The sequence below is a fragment of the Phocoena phocoena genome, chromosome 19 (assembly GCF_963924675.1).
Source record: "Phocoena phocoena chromosome 19, mPhoPho1.1, whole genome shotgun sequence".
In the NCBI taxonomy this organism is placed as follows: Eukaryota; Metazoa; Chordata; class Mammalia; order Artiodactyla; family Phocoenidae; genus Phocoena; species Phocoena phocoena.
In genome coordinates, this window is record NC_089237.1 from 6,698,518 (window position 1) to 6,715,377 (window position 16,860).

At 54.5% G+C, this 16,860-nt stretch overlaps 1 protein-coding gene across 1 annotated transcript; it reads right to left on the reverse strand.

Moving 5' to 3' along the window:
• Positions 1–527: 527 nt before the first annotated feature.
• FADS6 (fatty acid desaturase 6) lies at positions 528–14,764 on the reverse strand. The gene is made up of 6 exons (XM_065897375.1): positions 14,553–14,764; positions 13,728–13,894; positions 4,367–4,547; positions 2,921–3,108; positions 1,315–1,494; positions 528–727 (listed from the first exon to the last, which is right to left on the reverse strand). Exons 1-6 carry the CDS (start codon positions 14,713–14,715, stop codon positions 578–580), a joined length of 1,029 nt encoding a protein of 342 aa, XP_065753447.1. The 5' UTR covers positions 14,716–14,764; the 3' UTR covers positions 528–577.
• Positions 14,765–16,860: the final 2,096 nt, after the last annotated feature.

Sequence of the window (16,860 nt, forward strand, 5' to 3'; positions counted from 1 at the left end):
ACACACTTTGATCTCACAGATGCTGTGGGTCTTGGGAGCTGCTGAGCCAGTGTCTTGCCCAGGCTTCTGGGCTGAAAGCTTAGGAAGGTCTCTGCCAAAGGTAACCTCTCCTTGTGGTCCCTGGGGAGAGGGCTCCATAGGGGCCAGAATCTCAAGGGCACAGGAAGCAGCAGTGGCCAAGTGTGGGGCTCCCTGGCACCAGGGAGCAGACCCTTCTCTCCTGGTGTCCCCTCCTAGCCCGCCCCCTCCATAGGGCCCCTCCTTACCCCCGTCCTGTAGCCCTACCAAGGCTCAGAGCGAGCAGGGGAGGAATCCGGCTGTTCAGTCCTGAGATGAAGTTGGCTGAGGTCCAGACTGACCGGAATGCCCAGCCACCTTTATTCCTTTCCTCCAGGTATTCCTCAAAACCCGGAAAAGCAAGCAGGGCAGGTGACCCCCGGGCCCCCCAGCATGAGCTCCCCGTCTCACTGCCCACCTCCAGGCAACCAAGCCGCACCCACTGGGCAAGGGCCCGCGCCCTCCCAGCCCCGGGGGTGGGCCCGGAAGGGAGAGCGGGGTGACTGCGCCGGCCCGCCCCTCACTGCAGCCCCACCAGCTCTGTGATGGGAGGGGTCTGCACCATGAGCTCCTCGTAGTGGTGGAGAAACAGCCGGAAACGAGCCAGGTAGGAGTCCTCGTTGTACGGCAGCTGCTTCTCACGGAGGAACTGGGACACCACGGGCTTCACCTGCCGAAGGTGGGCGGGACGAGGGGCCGCTGAGCCGGGGCTGTGGGCAGGCCCATCCCCACTGGGACCCTTCCTCTGCCCGGCCCCCCGCTCCTGTCTGCTTTTTCCCATGATGCTCTGGAGGAGCTGAGGGGCTTGGAGATTTCCCGCCTCCCATTTCCAGCAGGCGAGGGACAGGGAGGGCTTCTCCCCAGCACCCTTCTCTGGAGCTCCCGAATCTATGACAGTCCTTCGCATAGAGGGATAAACCACAGCTCCTTTTCACCAGACACCTACGGAGCGCCCAACAGTTCAGATCCATTTCTTCATTTCATCCTCAGAGCCTGTCAGCGTAAGCACTACTTAGTCCCATTTTACAGATGAGGAAGCCGAGGCTCAGAGACATTCAGTTAACTTGCCCAGAGCCACACGGCTAGTAAGAAAACCGGGTGTCTCTGGTCAGAAACCCACAGTGCTGCCTGTACCCTGGACTGACCTTCCTGGGAACCTCTGACCACGCCAGTTGGTTAGAGAACCCCGAAGGTGACTCCCCCTCCACCCTGAGACAGCTTCTTCATCCAAGCCCCCCCAGCCCAACCCTCATCTACCTTCAGGCACATGTTGTCGGAGAGCCTGGGGAAGAGGTGGTGCTCCACGTGGCAGCTGATGAGGGAGTGGCCGAACGCCCAGTCCAGCACGGGCAGCCGGGGCAGGTTAAGCACCCCCAGGCTCATCATGTGAATCCGTTGGGGCTTCTTGTCCCGGGAGAACATGGGCAGCCCGATGTGCTGTGACAGACACAAGGGTCACGCCCTGGGGCTGGGCCGGGCAGCCCCGTGCCTCCCCACCCCGCCTCAGGCATCCTCAGCTATAGCAGCCTGGGACCGTGGGTTCTGCCGCCTTCCTCACCTCCCACTCCAGCGGGACCCAGTAGAGGCGCGAGGAAGCTGAGGCCCTCCATCCAGCTGCGATGCGACCCTGTCTGTGCCCCTCGCTGAGTCTCGCCCGTCTCCGGGTCCCTCTCCCTACCTGTGCAATGAAGGGCTTGGCCTGGGTGCCTCTCTGATCTCGTGGTCCTCTAAGACCACGACTGCCCACCGCCATCCCTCATGTCCCTGTGCCTGCATCCCAAAGAGACCCTTCTCTGCTTTTTTTCACCAGTCAAAATCCTGCTCATGGTTCAAGATCGAGTTTGCGCATCCTTGTGTATTTTTTCATTCAACAAGGATGTATAGGGCTTCCCTGGTGGCGCAGTGGTTAAGAATCCGCCTGCCAATGCAGGGGACACAGGTTTGAGCCCTGGTCCGGGAAGATCCCACATGCTGCGGAGCAACTAAGCCCGTGAGCCACAACTACTGAGCCCGCGTGCCTAGAGCCCGTGCTCCGTAACAGGAGAAGCCACCGCAATGAGAAGCCCGCGCACCACAAGAAAGAGTAGCCCCCGCTCACCACAACTAGAGAAAGCCAGCGCGCAGCAACGAGGACCCAACACAGCCAAAAATAAATAAATAAATGTATTTTTTAAAAAAACAAAGATGTATAAAAACACCTGCTCTGCCAGGCTCTGTCCTCGGTCTAGAGGATGCGGAAGTGAACGGGAGCTTCTGCTCTAGCAGGAAAAGCAGATGGGACACAACTATGGGATTATGTCATGGGATTCAGTCATTAATGGCGGTGTGGTAAGTGCTGGGATTGGTCATATGCAGGATGCTCTAACCCGGGGTCTTCACTTGTCCCGGGAGCAGGGAGGTGACCATCCCTGGAAATGGCCCAGAACTGAGTGCTGAGCTGCTGGCCTCTCCAGCTGGCCTCTCCAGCTCCTTCATCCGCCTGCCTCGATACGTGTGCGCTGGGACCTCTGCGATGGCCCTTGGGCTTATCACAGTAAGAGCCCTGGAGGTAGGATCTGGGGTCCTATTCACTTGTGTCCCCACAGAGCTTAGTCTAGTAACCTACACATAGAAGCTTCTTAATAAATCTCTGATCTGTGTGTGAATGGCAGCCAGTGTTGAAGAGAAGCTCCTTACCTGGGATCAAAACTCTCTGTGATGACCCACAGAGAGAAAGGAAGAGAGAGGGTGGGCGGGGGAGGTGGAGGGATGCTTCCTCAGGTGGCCTCTCTCTCCCCACGGAACCCTAGGGTCCAGCCTGTGCCAGGCACCCTGAAGAGTGATCCCTGTAGCCCCCCAGCACTCAGGGTGGGGGAGGCCTCACCTGGAAGATGTTGACATGGAGGTAAGGGTGGGCCAGCAGGGACCTGGTGATGAGCATGCAGACCAGGGCTGAGCTGGGGCTCTGGAAGCCAGACACATTCAGCAGCAGCCAGTAGTGAGAATAAAGGCCCAGGGAAATCAGGCCAAGCGTCCGCAGGGCTGTCCCGAGCTCCACCTGTCTCAGCCGTTCTGCCAGAAGGGGCAAGAGATAGAGGGAGGGGTCGGCGAGGTTCCGATCCAACATGAGTTGGCTCCCTGGTGGCTCAACAGTGCAAACTAGGGTGACCTAGGTGTTCAGTTCATCCATACACAGCCCTGAAAAGTAGGTTCGCCCATTTTCTTTGGCCGCGCGGCTTGCAGGATCTTAGTTCCCTGACCGGGGATCAAACTCGGGCCCCAGCAGTGAAAGCACCGAGTCCTAACCACTGGGCCTCCAGGGAACTCCCTTTTGTATTTTGTTTTTTTTGTTGTTGTTCTCACCCATTTAATGGATGAGAAAACGGAGCATTAAGCACCCTGACCAAGGTCGGTCTGATAGTAAGCGGTGGCCTGGGGCCCGAGCCCAGGTCTGGCTGTCCCCTCGCCCCTGCTCTTTCCACTGCATGATATTGCTCCTATGATGCTAAAAATTATAACGTGCAGTAGAGTGCGAGGCATTTAGAAAGCATTTTTATATCTATGACCTCATTATGCTTTCACACCATCCTTTTTTTTTTTTTTTTTAGAAAAGAAGATATTTAATAAACAATAACACAAGTGAATGTTTATAACATGATCAGGGATTATTAAATAGACAACAAGATGATGGTAAATGAGGCTTGTATATCAAATATAAAGAGTAAAGGTTATTCATTTATTTATTTAGGCATTTGATGCCTTCCCATGCAACTTCCTAGTCTTCTCAGAGAGCCACAGAGTTTTTTAAATTTTTATTTTATTTTACTGTGGTAAGAACACTTAACGTGAGATTTATCCACATAGGTTTTAAAGTGTGCGGTACAGTACTGTTGTCTCTGGGCACAGTGTTATATAGCAAATCTCTAGAATTTATTAATTTTGCAAAACTGAAACTTCATGCTCATTGAACAGGGACTTTCCATTTTCCCCTCCCCTCAGCCCCTGGTACCACCATTCTATTCTCTGCTTCAATGAGTTTGACTACTTTAGATCCCTCATATAATAAGTGGAATTGTTTCACACCCTCTTTGAGGAGCAGGTAAGAACCTGAGGTTCAGAGAGGTTAGGTTACCTGCCTGTGATCACCAGCCAGTAAGTGGCAGAGCCAGACTTGGCCCCAGGACCAAGGTTCTTTCCACCCTGCCTGGCTGTCTCAGAAAGTTTCTGTCTGGTCTTAACTCAGGGCTTCTCACTTCTTCCATGAAGCCAGGAGAAGAAGGAAGGAAAGGGGGAACCAGATCTTTGCAGGGCCCAGCCCTGGCATACTCACCGACAGCCACCAGCGGGGTTATGATGGGGATCAAGAGAGGAGCGAGGAACATGTAGACATAGCGGTTGAGGCAAGGCAGCCTCCACGTACTTGAGTCCCCCAGGCCCAGCACGTTGGTGTAGCCATGGTGCATCTTGACGTGTCCGTACTTGGCGTGCTCTGCAGTGAAGGACGTGCATACCTAGAGGAGGGAGCCAGAAAGGGCGCTGGGGTCTGTATCAGGCACAGGCGAGCAAAGCAGGATCTTCGGAGCCTTGAAAACACCCTCCCTCCCCAGACCACGCATTTCCAGGGCCTTCCTGCCTTCCACCCACAGCTCATCAGCCTTGAACGTCAACTCTCAGGGATCCACGACCACAGAGTGGCAGCCAGTCAAAGCAACTGCGTCCACTTGGCGTGCAAAGCAGTTGGCGTGCACAGCCCCCCGTGACTGCAGCCTGCAAGCCTGAGGATTGGACACACTGCAGGTAAAGCTCCTGGCATGTGTTGCCAATTATTTTATGAGGGTTTATCTCTGAATACCTTCATAACACTGCTTTGCATTCGGGGCCCACAGCAGTGGGGGCAGGGGTGCAGGAGTGGCCTGGGGGCGAAGAAAGGCCATCTTCTGAACTGTCCGTGAGGGTGCCCCGGTGGGGACCAAGAGTTCACTTCTCCCTAGGGGTGACTCTTCCCTGGCGTGACCCACCGTGGGATTCTCCGAAGCTGGCAGTGAGCGGCAGCAGCTCAGACTCCAAGAGCAGTCATTCTGAATGTGAAAGAGGCGCTAAGGCGTTTCTTATGCAAATATATGCAAATGAACATGCAGCCGTCAGCCTCTTGCAGTATTTTATCCAAGCCAGAAGATGTTGCTAATTTTATTGAAGATGCTGCCTGCCTGTTTCCAGGAGGACGTGAAGGGTTTCCCAATGCCAGTCAGTGTGAGCCCCGTACAGACAGCAGAACACACTCAGTGGAGGGTTCAGCATTCTGCACGTTACACATGTAACTCATTAATCTTAAGCCTGGCAGGGTGGGGGGGTTGTTATTATTATTGTTATTATTATCAGTGCTGTTATTATTCACAGCTGACAGAAGCAGAAACTGAGATAGAGGCCACATGCCCACCCCAGCTCACTCAGCTAAGTAGGTGGCAGAAGTGGGATTTGAACCCTGGTTCCATCCAAGATAAGGCATAAAACCCCTGGGATGAGTCACTGCAACAGAGAATGAACCCAGGCTTAGAGTCCAGGCAGAAGAGACAAAACCTCGAGAAGACAGATAAGGAACGACACTGTCTTCCCACTGTCTGCAGAGACTCTCTCCCTTGGAATGAAACGAAGCCGAAAAGTAGGATATGATGTCACAACAGCAGTTTCATAACAGACAGGGGAAGATGGTCAAACCAACACAGTACGGGCCCCTCTCAAGGCAGAGGATGTGAAGGTAAATGCTGATTCAGCGACGGCGTGCCTGTGGAGTTCACAAAAACAGGAGAGGTGCTTTGCTCTCAGATGATGTAACCCACAAAGGGGTGGGTTTTATCTCTGGTTTCGTAACCTTGCAAAGGGACAGAACCTGGGGGAGGCTGCAGAAGGTGGGCAGGTAGCCTGTCAGTTAAAGTGATGTCTCTTCCAGGCCTGCTGGTCTGGAAGGACCTGCTGCTCAAGAGGGCCAGGCAGTTGGTTCAACAAAGGGGCCTCCGCCGGGGTCTGCCAGGACCTCCTCAGAGGCCAGCCTGCCTCTCTCCAAGGCCTGCAAGTGTGTTTTGAATCTCACGGTTCTGTAACCAGAAGAAGCGACTGTTTTTAACTGCTCCTTCCTCGTACTTCTGCTCTGAGGGCCGATCCTGTCTGCATTGCTTCTTTCTTCAAGAAATGTCAGCTGAATGCAGCCATCTGCTCTTCCCTCTGGCCCAAGGTCCACACCTCCTCGCTGACCGCACTTTGAGTAGCAAGGCCAGAAACAACCTGGGGCCTGAACCCTACCAAGCCTGGTAAGAACTTGACCCTCAGGGGCCTGGTAGGGCCAGGTGCTCAGCCACGTGCCCAGACCTGGGAATGGGGGCCGGGACGGGGATGAGCCACCTGTGTGGTCGGACGTAACACATGATTTATGACTCAGCACGGGCTTCCAGAGCCTGTGTGCTTTGCCTTTTTATATAACTAAGAAGAGATCTGAGGCTGTTTCTGTAAGACTGGAATTCTCCCTCCCATCTAGATGTTCTTTCCAGAAGAAGAAGGAACGCGGTGGGTTTGGGAGAAGGAGAGATTGGACATGGACTGCGGTGTGTCTCACTTGCACCCATCAAGGGGCGGGAGGATGTAGCCACGTGCCACAGATGATCCCGCCGTACAGGATTATTTACAGGTCTCACCCAAGAGGATTTCCCATCCAGACCCAGAGAAAGTTCCAGAAGCTTCTTGATATTGCTACCCTCTGTACCCTCAGGAAGACTTAAGAGCCTAGACCTCTTAGCCGCACTCAGGCTCTGCAAGTGGCCAGAGTGTGTGCGGGGCGGATGTCAGTATAATTCCTCTGGACATCCCCTCTCAGCTAAAATCAGAGGCCCCAGGCCTCTCATTCACTCATTTAGTTGTTTTTTCACTGAAGCATCCTCAGACCTCTGCCAGCAGCCAAAGGTAGTTATCTAATATTCTCCTCTTTTATCTCTTACACAAACAATACTTTGCAGGATTAAAAACCATCATTATAAGATTATGACACAAACTTGGGTTTCAGATAGGCCACTTTACTGGATTGGAAGGAGAGGGGCAGGACGAGGCAGGTGACGGGCCGGAGGCTGTAGGTGTGGCCACTGGGGGAGGTGAGGAGTGGGCGGAGGAGGAGGCATCAACCAACACAAGGGCCAAGCTTCCAGCTCGAGGCCCGAGGCCCGGCGCAGGGTGGGGTCACTCCAGAGATGGGGCAGGAGAAGAGGGCCACAGGCATGGACCAGCTGAGAAAGAGGGGCTGGGGGTCGTCACAGCGGCAGCATCCCTCAGGCAGGAGGGACTCCAGGCTGGAGTCTGCCCAGCTTCCATTCCTCCCTCCAGACCCTCGCTCACTGATCCCAGGGCTGAGCAACCCCTTCACACTGGCTTCAGAGTTTGCAGGGTGGTGGGGTGCTTCTGAGGCTCCACAGGCCTCAGCAATTGGTTTGTCAGATAAAGTATAGGGCATCCACATAAATTAGAACCTCAGATAAACAACCAATCATTTTTTATAGACATATATCCCAAACACTGCCTGCATTTCTTGTTTATCTGAAGACTAAAGTTCACTGGGCATCCTGGATTTTTTCTTTTTTTTTTTTTTTTAACTGTGTTGGGTCTTCATGGCTGTGCACAGGCTTTCTGTAGTTGTGGCGAATGGGGGCTACCCTTCATTGAGGTGCACGGGCTTCTCATTGTGGCAGCTTCTCTTTGTTGCACAGCATGGGCTCTAGGCGCACAGGCTTCAGTAGTTGTGGCACGCGGGCTCAGTAGTTGTGGCTCGCGGGCTCAGTAGTTGTGGCTCGTGGGCTCAGTAGTTGTGGCTCGCGGGCCCTAGAGCACAGGCTTGGTAGTTGTGGTGCACGGGCTTAGTTGCTCCACAGCATGTGGGATCTTCCCGGACCAGGGCTCTAACCCATGGTCCCCTGCACTGGCAAGCGGATTCTTAACCACTGCGCCACCAGGGAAGTCCCGCATCCTGGATTTTTATTTGCTACATCTGGCAGCCCTACTCAGTGAGAACACAAGTCCCTGAGCGCGAGTCCTCGGGTACCACGCGGGCTCTCCTGCTAACAGTGATGTGTTAGCACCTTCGGATAACAGAGGGGCCGCGGTGAGGGCGGAAGCCCTAGGAGCCTGGAGTGCCTCATCCTGCTGGGAGCGGCCTGGATGTGGTCGGCTCTGATCCTATCAAGTGGCTCTCATGAAATTCTTTCCCTTTTCAGGCCTCGTCCCTAGAAGCTCCCAGCTCCTCTGCTTGGCCCATGGGCCTCCTTTTCCCCTTTTCTCCAGAGTCCCCATGAGATTCTAGTGACTCCAGGTTTCTGTGGGTCCCTCACGCACTATGCTCTTCCCAGATCCATGCCTTTATCTGTACCTCTGCTCAGCCTGCAGCCAGCCACCTTCCTGCTTCTGGGCCTGGGATCAGGAGCCCTGTCCCGGCAGTGTCTCCTCTGGATGCTCTCACCAGGGGTTCTCGGCACTATTGACATTTGGGACCAACACTGTCTCAGCCCCCAAAGCTCCGCAGCAAACCCAGCCTCCCTCCAATCTCCCCTCCCAACTGGGCAGGCACTGGGCCCCTGGGAGCAGCCCCACCCTTTTCTCTCCAAGCCCCTCCCCCTAGGGACACTCAGACTAAGTGCTGCCCCCCACACACGACCACCTGATCTGCTCCTTGGCCTTGGGTCCTTGGCCTCCGGGGGCCAGTGGGCAAGCCCACCCAGAGGCAGGCTTTTAGAGACCCTCAGGAGTTGGCATCACCACAAGAACCCTTAAAAGTACATTTTGCAAATCTGCACATGTGATAAAATGGCACAAACACACACACAGACACGAATGTCAACGTCCTGGGTTTGCTGTTGAATGACACTTACATAAATGGAACTACTGGGGGAAACTGGGTGAAGGATCCACTGGACCTCTGTCCTCTCTGATCTATTTTTGCAATGTCCTATGAATCTATAATTTTTTCAAAAATAAAAAGGTTTTATTTTTTTTAAGTATATTTTGTACTGCAGATCTGAGTTTGCCTGCTAAATAATTCTTTTAATTAAAAAACTTAAAAATCACAGCGGTGCAAACTCAGATTACCACCCCTCGGGGGGCGGGAGGGGCCAAACAGAAAGATTAGAGGCAGCCCAGAGGATAACAGCCACCCTGAATGCGTGGCAAGGGAGCGTTCGAGCATCACGACCAGGCTGGGGGCTCTCGGCTTTGTTTCCACCACCACCACGCGGGACTGGAACGAAGGTGACCGCATTTCCCTGGGTGACACCCCTCCCCCAGGGCAGAGCTGGCCTGTGCTCTCTGTGGACCATCTGTGACTCCACCCCCGTAGCGCAAAGCTGACTTCAGGAGGGTTTGACGTTGAGACACAGTGGAGCTTAGTAACTGGTACAGCCTGTTCCCTCCTACTCAGGGGAACATCTTGATAGTGAGTGACTTGCAAGGGAGTCCCTAAAGCCCTCTTGACTGCAGGAGTTAATCTTTCCCAACTAAAAATAGAGTTGTCATATGATCCTGCAATCCCATTCCTGGGCATGTGTCTGGAGAAAACTATAATTCGAAAAGATACATGCACTCCAATGTTCATTGCAGCACTATTTACAATAGTCAAAACAGGGTAACAACCTAAATGCCCAGTGACACGTGAATGGATAAAGAAGATGTGGTATATATATATACAATGAAATACTACTCAGCCATAAAAAAGAATGAAATAACGCCATTTGCAGCTACATGGATGGACCTAGAGATTATCATACTAAGTGAAGTAAGTCAGAACGAGAAAAAAATACCATATGATATCATTTATATGTGGAATCTAAAATGTGACACAAATGAACTTATCTACGAAACAGAAACAGACTCACAGACATAGAGGACAGACTTGTGGTTGCCAAGGGGGAGGGGGGAATGAGGGAAGGATAGATTGGGAGTTAGGGATTAACAGACGCAAACTATTATACATAGCATGGATAAACAACAAGGTCCTACGTATAGCACTGGCAACTGTATTCGATATCCTGTGATAAAACAGAATGGGAAAGAATATGAAAAAGAATGTGTGTGTGTGTACATATATATATATGGAAAACTGGATCACTTTGCTGTATAGTAGAAATTAACATTGTATATCAACTATACTTCAATAAAATAAATTTTAAAAAAATCTTTCCCAAGCTTCAGTACTTAAAACATGGGGGCCTGCCCGCCCCAGCCTGCCCCCCCACATTCCTGTGGCCTTTGACTGGCAGTCCCCAAGGATATGACTGACAGTCCCCGAGAATATAACTAGTAGTCCCTATGACATAGCCCAGGCCGGGGTGATCAGCGGCCAAGGTAGAGGGTCAGAAGTACACTAGTAGGGGAAATGGAACATTCTGGTGTAGACTGGAAATGGGCCCAGAGGGAAGTTCATCCTGGTGTAGGTGAACTTCCTGGTGTATGATTTTGGATACTTTTGCAGAGAAACAACAGCAACCTGGATGTCAGCCACCCCGTCCATCCTGCCAGCTCCTCCCCTCAGATCTGATGGGTCACAGTGACCTGTCTCACCCCCAGCCCTTGACAGCAGACCTTCAGACAAACCAGGCAAAAGCTGGCTGCCCCAGGAAAGCCAGTGACATTCAGCTGACACCTGAGGCTGCAACTAGCGGACTAGATTCTTCTATAGTGATGCTGCCTGCTGAGGGTCACGGTTTGGGAAAAGCACAGGCAGCCAACAAGAGGAGGATTACAGAGAGACAACAGGACGTGGCAGACGGGGAGAGCCAGGGATCCAAGAGGGTCCCAGGTCGTCCGCTGAGATCCTGCATGTCGAGAGCTGGTCCTTTGCGTGATGCAAAGGACAGGTGGTGGTCCAGGGCCTGAACAAACAGCCCCTTCAACACACACACACACACACACACACACACACACACACACACACACACGTCCACTGAGCTTTGCATAAGTTGGTCAACCTTTCAGTTAAAAATAAACCACTAACAGAGAAAACAAAACAAATAACAACAAAAATCACTAACCCTGGGACTAGCCTGGTGGTCCGGTGGGTAAGACTCCGCGCTCCCAATGCAGGGGGCCCGGGTTCAATCCCTGGTCGGGGAACTAGATCCTGTATGCTGCAGCTAAGAGTCCGCATGCTTCAACTAAGATCCCGAGTGCCACAACTAAGACCCCGCGCGGCCAAAATAAATAAATAAATAATTTTTTCTTTTAAATTACTAACCCTTTCCTTGCAGTTGACTGTGTTCCCTCCAGAGGAAAAAAAAAAAAAAAAAGAAACTTGTTACTTCGAAGCAAACATTGAAGAGTCAGGCCCAAACCCTAAATGAAGATCTAGGATGTCTCGTTTAATCCTCATGCTGGCTTCATAGGGAGGAAACACTATTCTCATTTATTAGGTGAGGAAACTAACACTTAGATGCTGGTCCAAAGGCAGCCACTGTGTCCAAAGTGCCCCTGACGCTGTCCCCTGCCTGGCGGACAAGACCCAGGACTCCACTCGCCCCGCCATGCCATGGGCTGAGGAGGTAGAGCCACCCCTCCTTCTCACTGGGAGCTGGATCTTCCCCAGAGGGTGGCCAGGGCCATGCCTTGATGGGGGCGTGGAAAAGTGGAGGCCTCCCACTCAGGTTGGCCATCTGAGAAATCTGTGACCTGCCCGCAGCTGATGGCAACATAGCAGCCTCTGTCACAACACGGGGGTGGCAACCAAGCCCCCCCCACCATGGGGGGGCTCACCCACCTCTAGGCTGTGACCCTCCAGCGGCTGGCTTTTCCCTGGACCTTGTCCCCCCATCACCTGCAGGGTCATCATCAACAAATATTGAGTTCAGCCCTGTGCCGGGAGCTAAAGGGACAAGGAGGCAAAGATGAGGCCACTGCCCTGGGTCCCAGGGGACAAGAGGAGGTGCAGCCACCAGGCTGCCTGGGTCTTTCAGGGTGGGCCACGCGCTCTGGTTCGCCTGGAGCCCTCCTGCTGGGGAGCCTGGGAAGACTCCTCCTTCTTAGCTGCCCCCAGGCCCCTGGGACTCAGTACAGCTTTGTCAAACCCACACAGAGCTAACCCTCCCTCTCATGTCCCATGTGACTGCCTAACATGCCCGGTTCCTCCCCTGCCTGTGATGACAAACTTAGGGGGCATCTGACCCTGGCTCCACGGTTGGGCCTGCACCTTAGAGTCTGGCTGGGACCAGTGCCCAGGGGTCCCCGGGAAGGAGAGTGTCTTGAAATGGACCCTGAGGACCCATTGGTTCCTCCTTGTCCTTGGCACTTTAGAAATGCGTGCAAGGGACTTCCCTGGTGGTTCAGTGGCTAAGACTCCACGCTCCCAATGCAAGCGGCCTGGGTTCGATCCCCGGTCAGGGAACTAGATCCCACATGCCGCAACTAATAGGAGTTCCCATGCCTCAACTAAAAAAAAAAGACCCTGCAAGCGGCAGTTAAGACCCATGCAGCCAAGTAAATAAATAAATTCTAAAAAAAAAAGGAAAGAAAAGAAAAGAAAAAGAAATGTGTGCAGGTGGGAGAGATGGGTTTGGGGAAAATGAGGGCAATGGAGAGTTCTGGGTAGGAAATGCTTCCTCTCACCCAACCAATGCAGTATAATTTTATAAAATGTCGTGTGTGTGTATGTGTGTGTGTGTGTGTGTGTGTGTGTGTGTGTATGTACAGTTACATAGAGTTTTATAAAGTTATATAACTTTATTAAAAGTTAATAACTGAGGGACTTCCCTGGCAGTCCAGTGGTTAAGACTCCACACTTCCACTGCAGGGGGCACGGGTTCGATCCCTAGTCGGGGAACTAAGATCCCGCATGCCACGAGGCACAGCCAATAAATAAATAAAAGCTCTTTAAAAAAGTTAATAATTGAGTTAATTGGTCATGGTAACCAGTTCCTGGCAAAAAGGGGCTGTTTCTGGTACCAGCTTTCATATTAGTTCATAAGGGACCTGGGTGGCCACGGGAGAGGCCATCTGGAAAGGAGGGAAGGGGCTCTCAGAAGAACTGGAAGGCCTGACACCAGTCCAGAGAGAAGGGCAACCCGGCCAGAAACCTTTGCCTTCCTGACCGTGCCCATAGGTTGAGGCAGCATGGGGAGGCAGTGGAAGCAGGGGAGCCAAGGGTCAGGAGAGAGGAGGCACCTTCCTGGTACAGCCCTGGGGAAAGAGGGGGCTTCTAGGATGGCTTGGCCATTGTCAGGTGTCCTGAGATGGGAGAGCTGGGGTGCTGTGACACCAGTCCCCTGCTTCCCTGCCCTTTGGTCTGTGGTTCACATCCTAAACCCTGATTGCAAAACCAGGAGGCCCCAAAGGTGTAGCCAGGACCTGCCAACCACAGGCATCCTGGTGGGAGGAGGAAGCTCTACCACCCTTGGCCCAGGGCTGCAGAGAGGCGAGCCGGTGCCCCCAGGAGAAACGGGTGCTCAGACCACATCGGCTGCCACAGTTAAATACTCATCATTCCTCATGCAGCCCTCTACCCTCTCAAGGGCTTGGGGACGTGCACACACAGACACACACCCACCATAGTGAAGCCTGCACACTTGGGCCCACCGACCACAGCTGCAGCTGCCGGCCCTCGAGGGCACACACAGCTGCGCACATCTAGAATCTCCCACCCAGTACCAGCAGCTGCTCCCACCCAGTCCCAGGCTCACCTCCACAAAGAAAAGCACCCAGATCTTGCTCCAGCGTTTGGACTCGGTGAGGGCACCATGAGTGGCAAGGTGGCTGCCCTTGACAGTGAGCGTGTAGTGGCACACACCCAGGATGGTGACGCCCAGGGCAAAGGCCAGGAGATTCTCAGAGCGCAGGCACAGGAACCCTGCATGCAGAAGGGAGAATTGGTGTAGGGGGGAGCGGTAAGGGCAGGGCCTTTCTCTGGTTCTTGGAGATCTGGGCCCAAACAACCCAGCCCGCATCCCTGGGAGCCCAGGCCAAAGCGGGCCCAGTCCTGAGGACTGCCACAGACAGCGGTGAGGCAGGTCCCATGATGGCCTGAGGGGCATGGGTTGGCTCTCTCTACCGGATTTGGGACAAAACAGCCCCACTCACTCACCAAGGAGACGCTGGGAGTCTTGATTCTGCGCCCCAGCCAGAGGAGTGATGGTGTGGAGGGCATGGTGGGGGGTCCAGGCCAGAAGTGCAGGGAACGCTCCTATCCTCCCTCTCACTCCCCTCACCCCATCCCTGGTGTCCCCTTGGAGCATCCTCTCCTTCCCCAGGCCACCTCATTCTTCCCTGCCTCTCCTTGACTCGGCTCAACTTTCTCCTCCACTGCCCTTCGCGCCATCAGGGCTCCTCTGGGGACACAGGCAGGACACCCCAACTAGACTTTCGGGGTTGACCCTCTGTCCTGGGGTCCCGGGCACGCGCCGTCTACCCCACCCCGCCGCCCCCCAGCCCTCTCCGTCTCCCTCCCCCGCCTCCCACCGCCCCCATCCCAGCCGGGCCCCTGATCGCCCTGGCCCCGTGTCCCTCACCGGGTGGCAAGGCGAGGAGGCTGAGCGCGAGGATGGCGCAGTCCACGCCGTGGCGCTCCCACCACGAGCTCACCCTCACTACGTCCTGGACCCGCACCTCCAGCTCGCCCAGCAGCGCCTCGGCCCCGCCGCTCGCACGGAGCGCGCCCCGCGCCGGTTCCATGGGCTCCGCGCGGCGGGCTCGGCGCCCGCGGAGGACTCGGAAGACCCGGAGCGTCTGCGGCGCCGGGCGGGCTAAGAGCAGAGCGCGAGCCGGGGCGGGCCGGGGCGGAGTCACGCGCGCGGCTGGGATCCCCGCCCCCCGGTAAGGGCGCGTGCCGGGCGCCGGGGATCCTGCAGCCGAGCGCGGCGGCGACGCGGCCCGGGGCCACCCTCCAGGCGGGCAGGACCAGAATCGCCGCAGGACGAGCGCGCAGATGTGCGGGGGTGGGGAGGCCATCCGGAGCCAGAAGCAGCTCGCGGTCCAGCGGCCCCGGCGGGGGTTGGGGCGGGGGCACAGAGACCCCAGAGGAGACCCCCGAGGGCCTTCCCTGATTGCCTGATCTCAAATAACTCCCTCGCGTTCTCCCGGACCCCGCACCCCGCTCGGGTTTGTGACACCATTTTTATCCCATAGCTTAAGTATTTTTCTCAGTAGCACTTAGCGGACTCTCCCACACAAGACACGGACATTTGTTCCCTGTTTCCACCGACAGACTGGACGCTGGTGCCGACAGGCCTCACTTTGCCGATTTTGCTCAAGCTGTATCTTCAGTACCTTAAACAGTGCACGAAAATATTTTTGAATTCATGGGACAGAAAATTCGAGGCCTCACTCTACCCAGACCAGTGGGGGAGTGGGGGCACCCCTTTGAATCCGGCTTTAGCAGCGGTGACCCGTGGAGGGTTGGCTTCCCAGCCCAGTGGCTTTGGGGGTGAGAAGGGATAGCTATAGGGAAAAAACGTTCAGAGCTCACCATTCCAGGTGGGGTCCCACTGCAGTGCCGCTCACTCGGGGGCGGTGCCCGGGTCTGAAAGCCAAGGCAAACAGCACCCGTCCTAGCCCTTCCCATCAGCCCAGGCCCCAACCCAGCGCTGCTGGAGGTCGGCCTTGGCCCCAGGAGCACAATCCACTGTGTTCTGCAGACACCCTTCTCGGCTCCTGAGGGTCCTTTCTCCTTTTTCTTTTTTGTTTAACTTTCCCCCTGGTTTTATACTGAAGTCCCTTTAAAAATGAGGTCTGGGGGCTTCCCTGGTGGCGCTAGTGGTTGAGAACCTGCCTGCCAATGCAGGGAACACGGGTTCGAGCCCTGGTCTGGGAAGATCCCACATGCCGCGGAGCAACTGGGCCCGTGAGCCACAACTACTGAGCCTGCGCGTCTGGAGCCTGTGCTCTGCAACAAGAGAGGCCGAGACAGTGAAAGGCCCGCGCACCGCGATGAAGAGTGGACCCCGCTCACCGCAACTAGAGAAAGCCCTCGCACAGAAACGACGACCCAACACTGCCAAAAATAAATAAATAAATTTATTTAAAAAAAAAAAAAAATGAGGTCTGGGATGGTGAGGACAGCAGCACTGGCCTCAGGAGACCTTTGGAGAGGGGGAGGGGAAGGGGAGGGGGGAGGGGAGGGGGGAGGGGAGGGGGGAGGGGAGGGGAGGGGGGAGGGGAGGGGAGGGGAGGGGGAGGGGAGGGGAAGGTGGCAGGAGGGAAGAGATGGAGGAGAAGTCTATGAAAGAGGGTCAGGAACACTTAAGACTGATTCCTCGGTCTTCCTTGGCGTTTTCCTTCACTATTTCTTACGAGTTTATCCCTCCAGTTTTTTATAAAAGGGCAAGATTTCTTTACCAGGTTGCTATTCAAAAGGGCTTACGATTTAATAGGCCAGTTCTCACCACACATACACGTCTGGCTCCGTACAGTTTACCACTGACTTCCAGGTACTTATACTAGCATTTTCAGGGAGGGCATACCTACAAATTTTTTTTTAATTAATTAATTTTATTTATTTATTTCTGGCTGCACTGGGTCTTTGTTGCTGTGTGCGGGCTTTCTCTAGTTGTGGCGAGCAGGGGCTACTCTTCGTTGCGGTGTGCAGGCTTCTCATTGTGCTGGCTTCTCTTGTTGCGGAGCACGGGCTCTAGGAGCACGGGCTTCAGTAGTTGTAGTGTGCAGCCTCGGTAGTTGTGGCACGTGGGCTCAGTAGTTGTGGCACACAGGCTTAATTGCTCCGCGGCATGTGCGATCTTTCTAGACCAGGGCTAGAACCCGTGTCCCCTGCACTGGCAGGCGGATTCTTAACCACTGCGCCACCAGGGAAGCCCGATACCT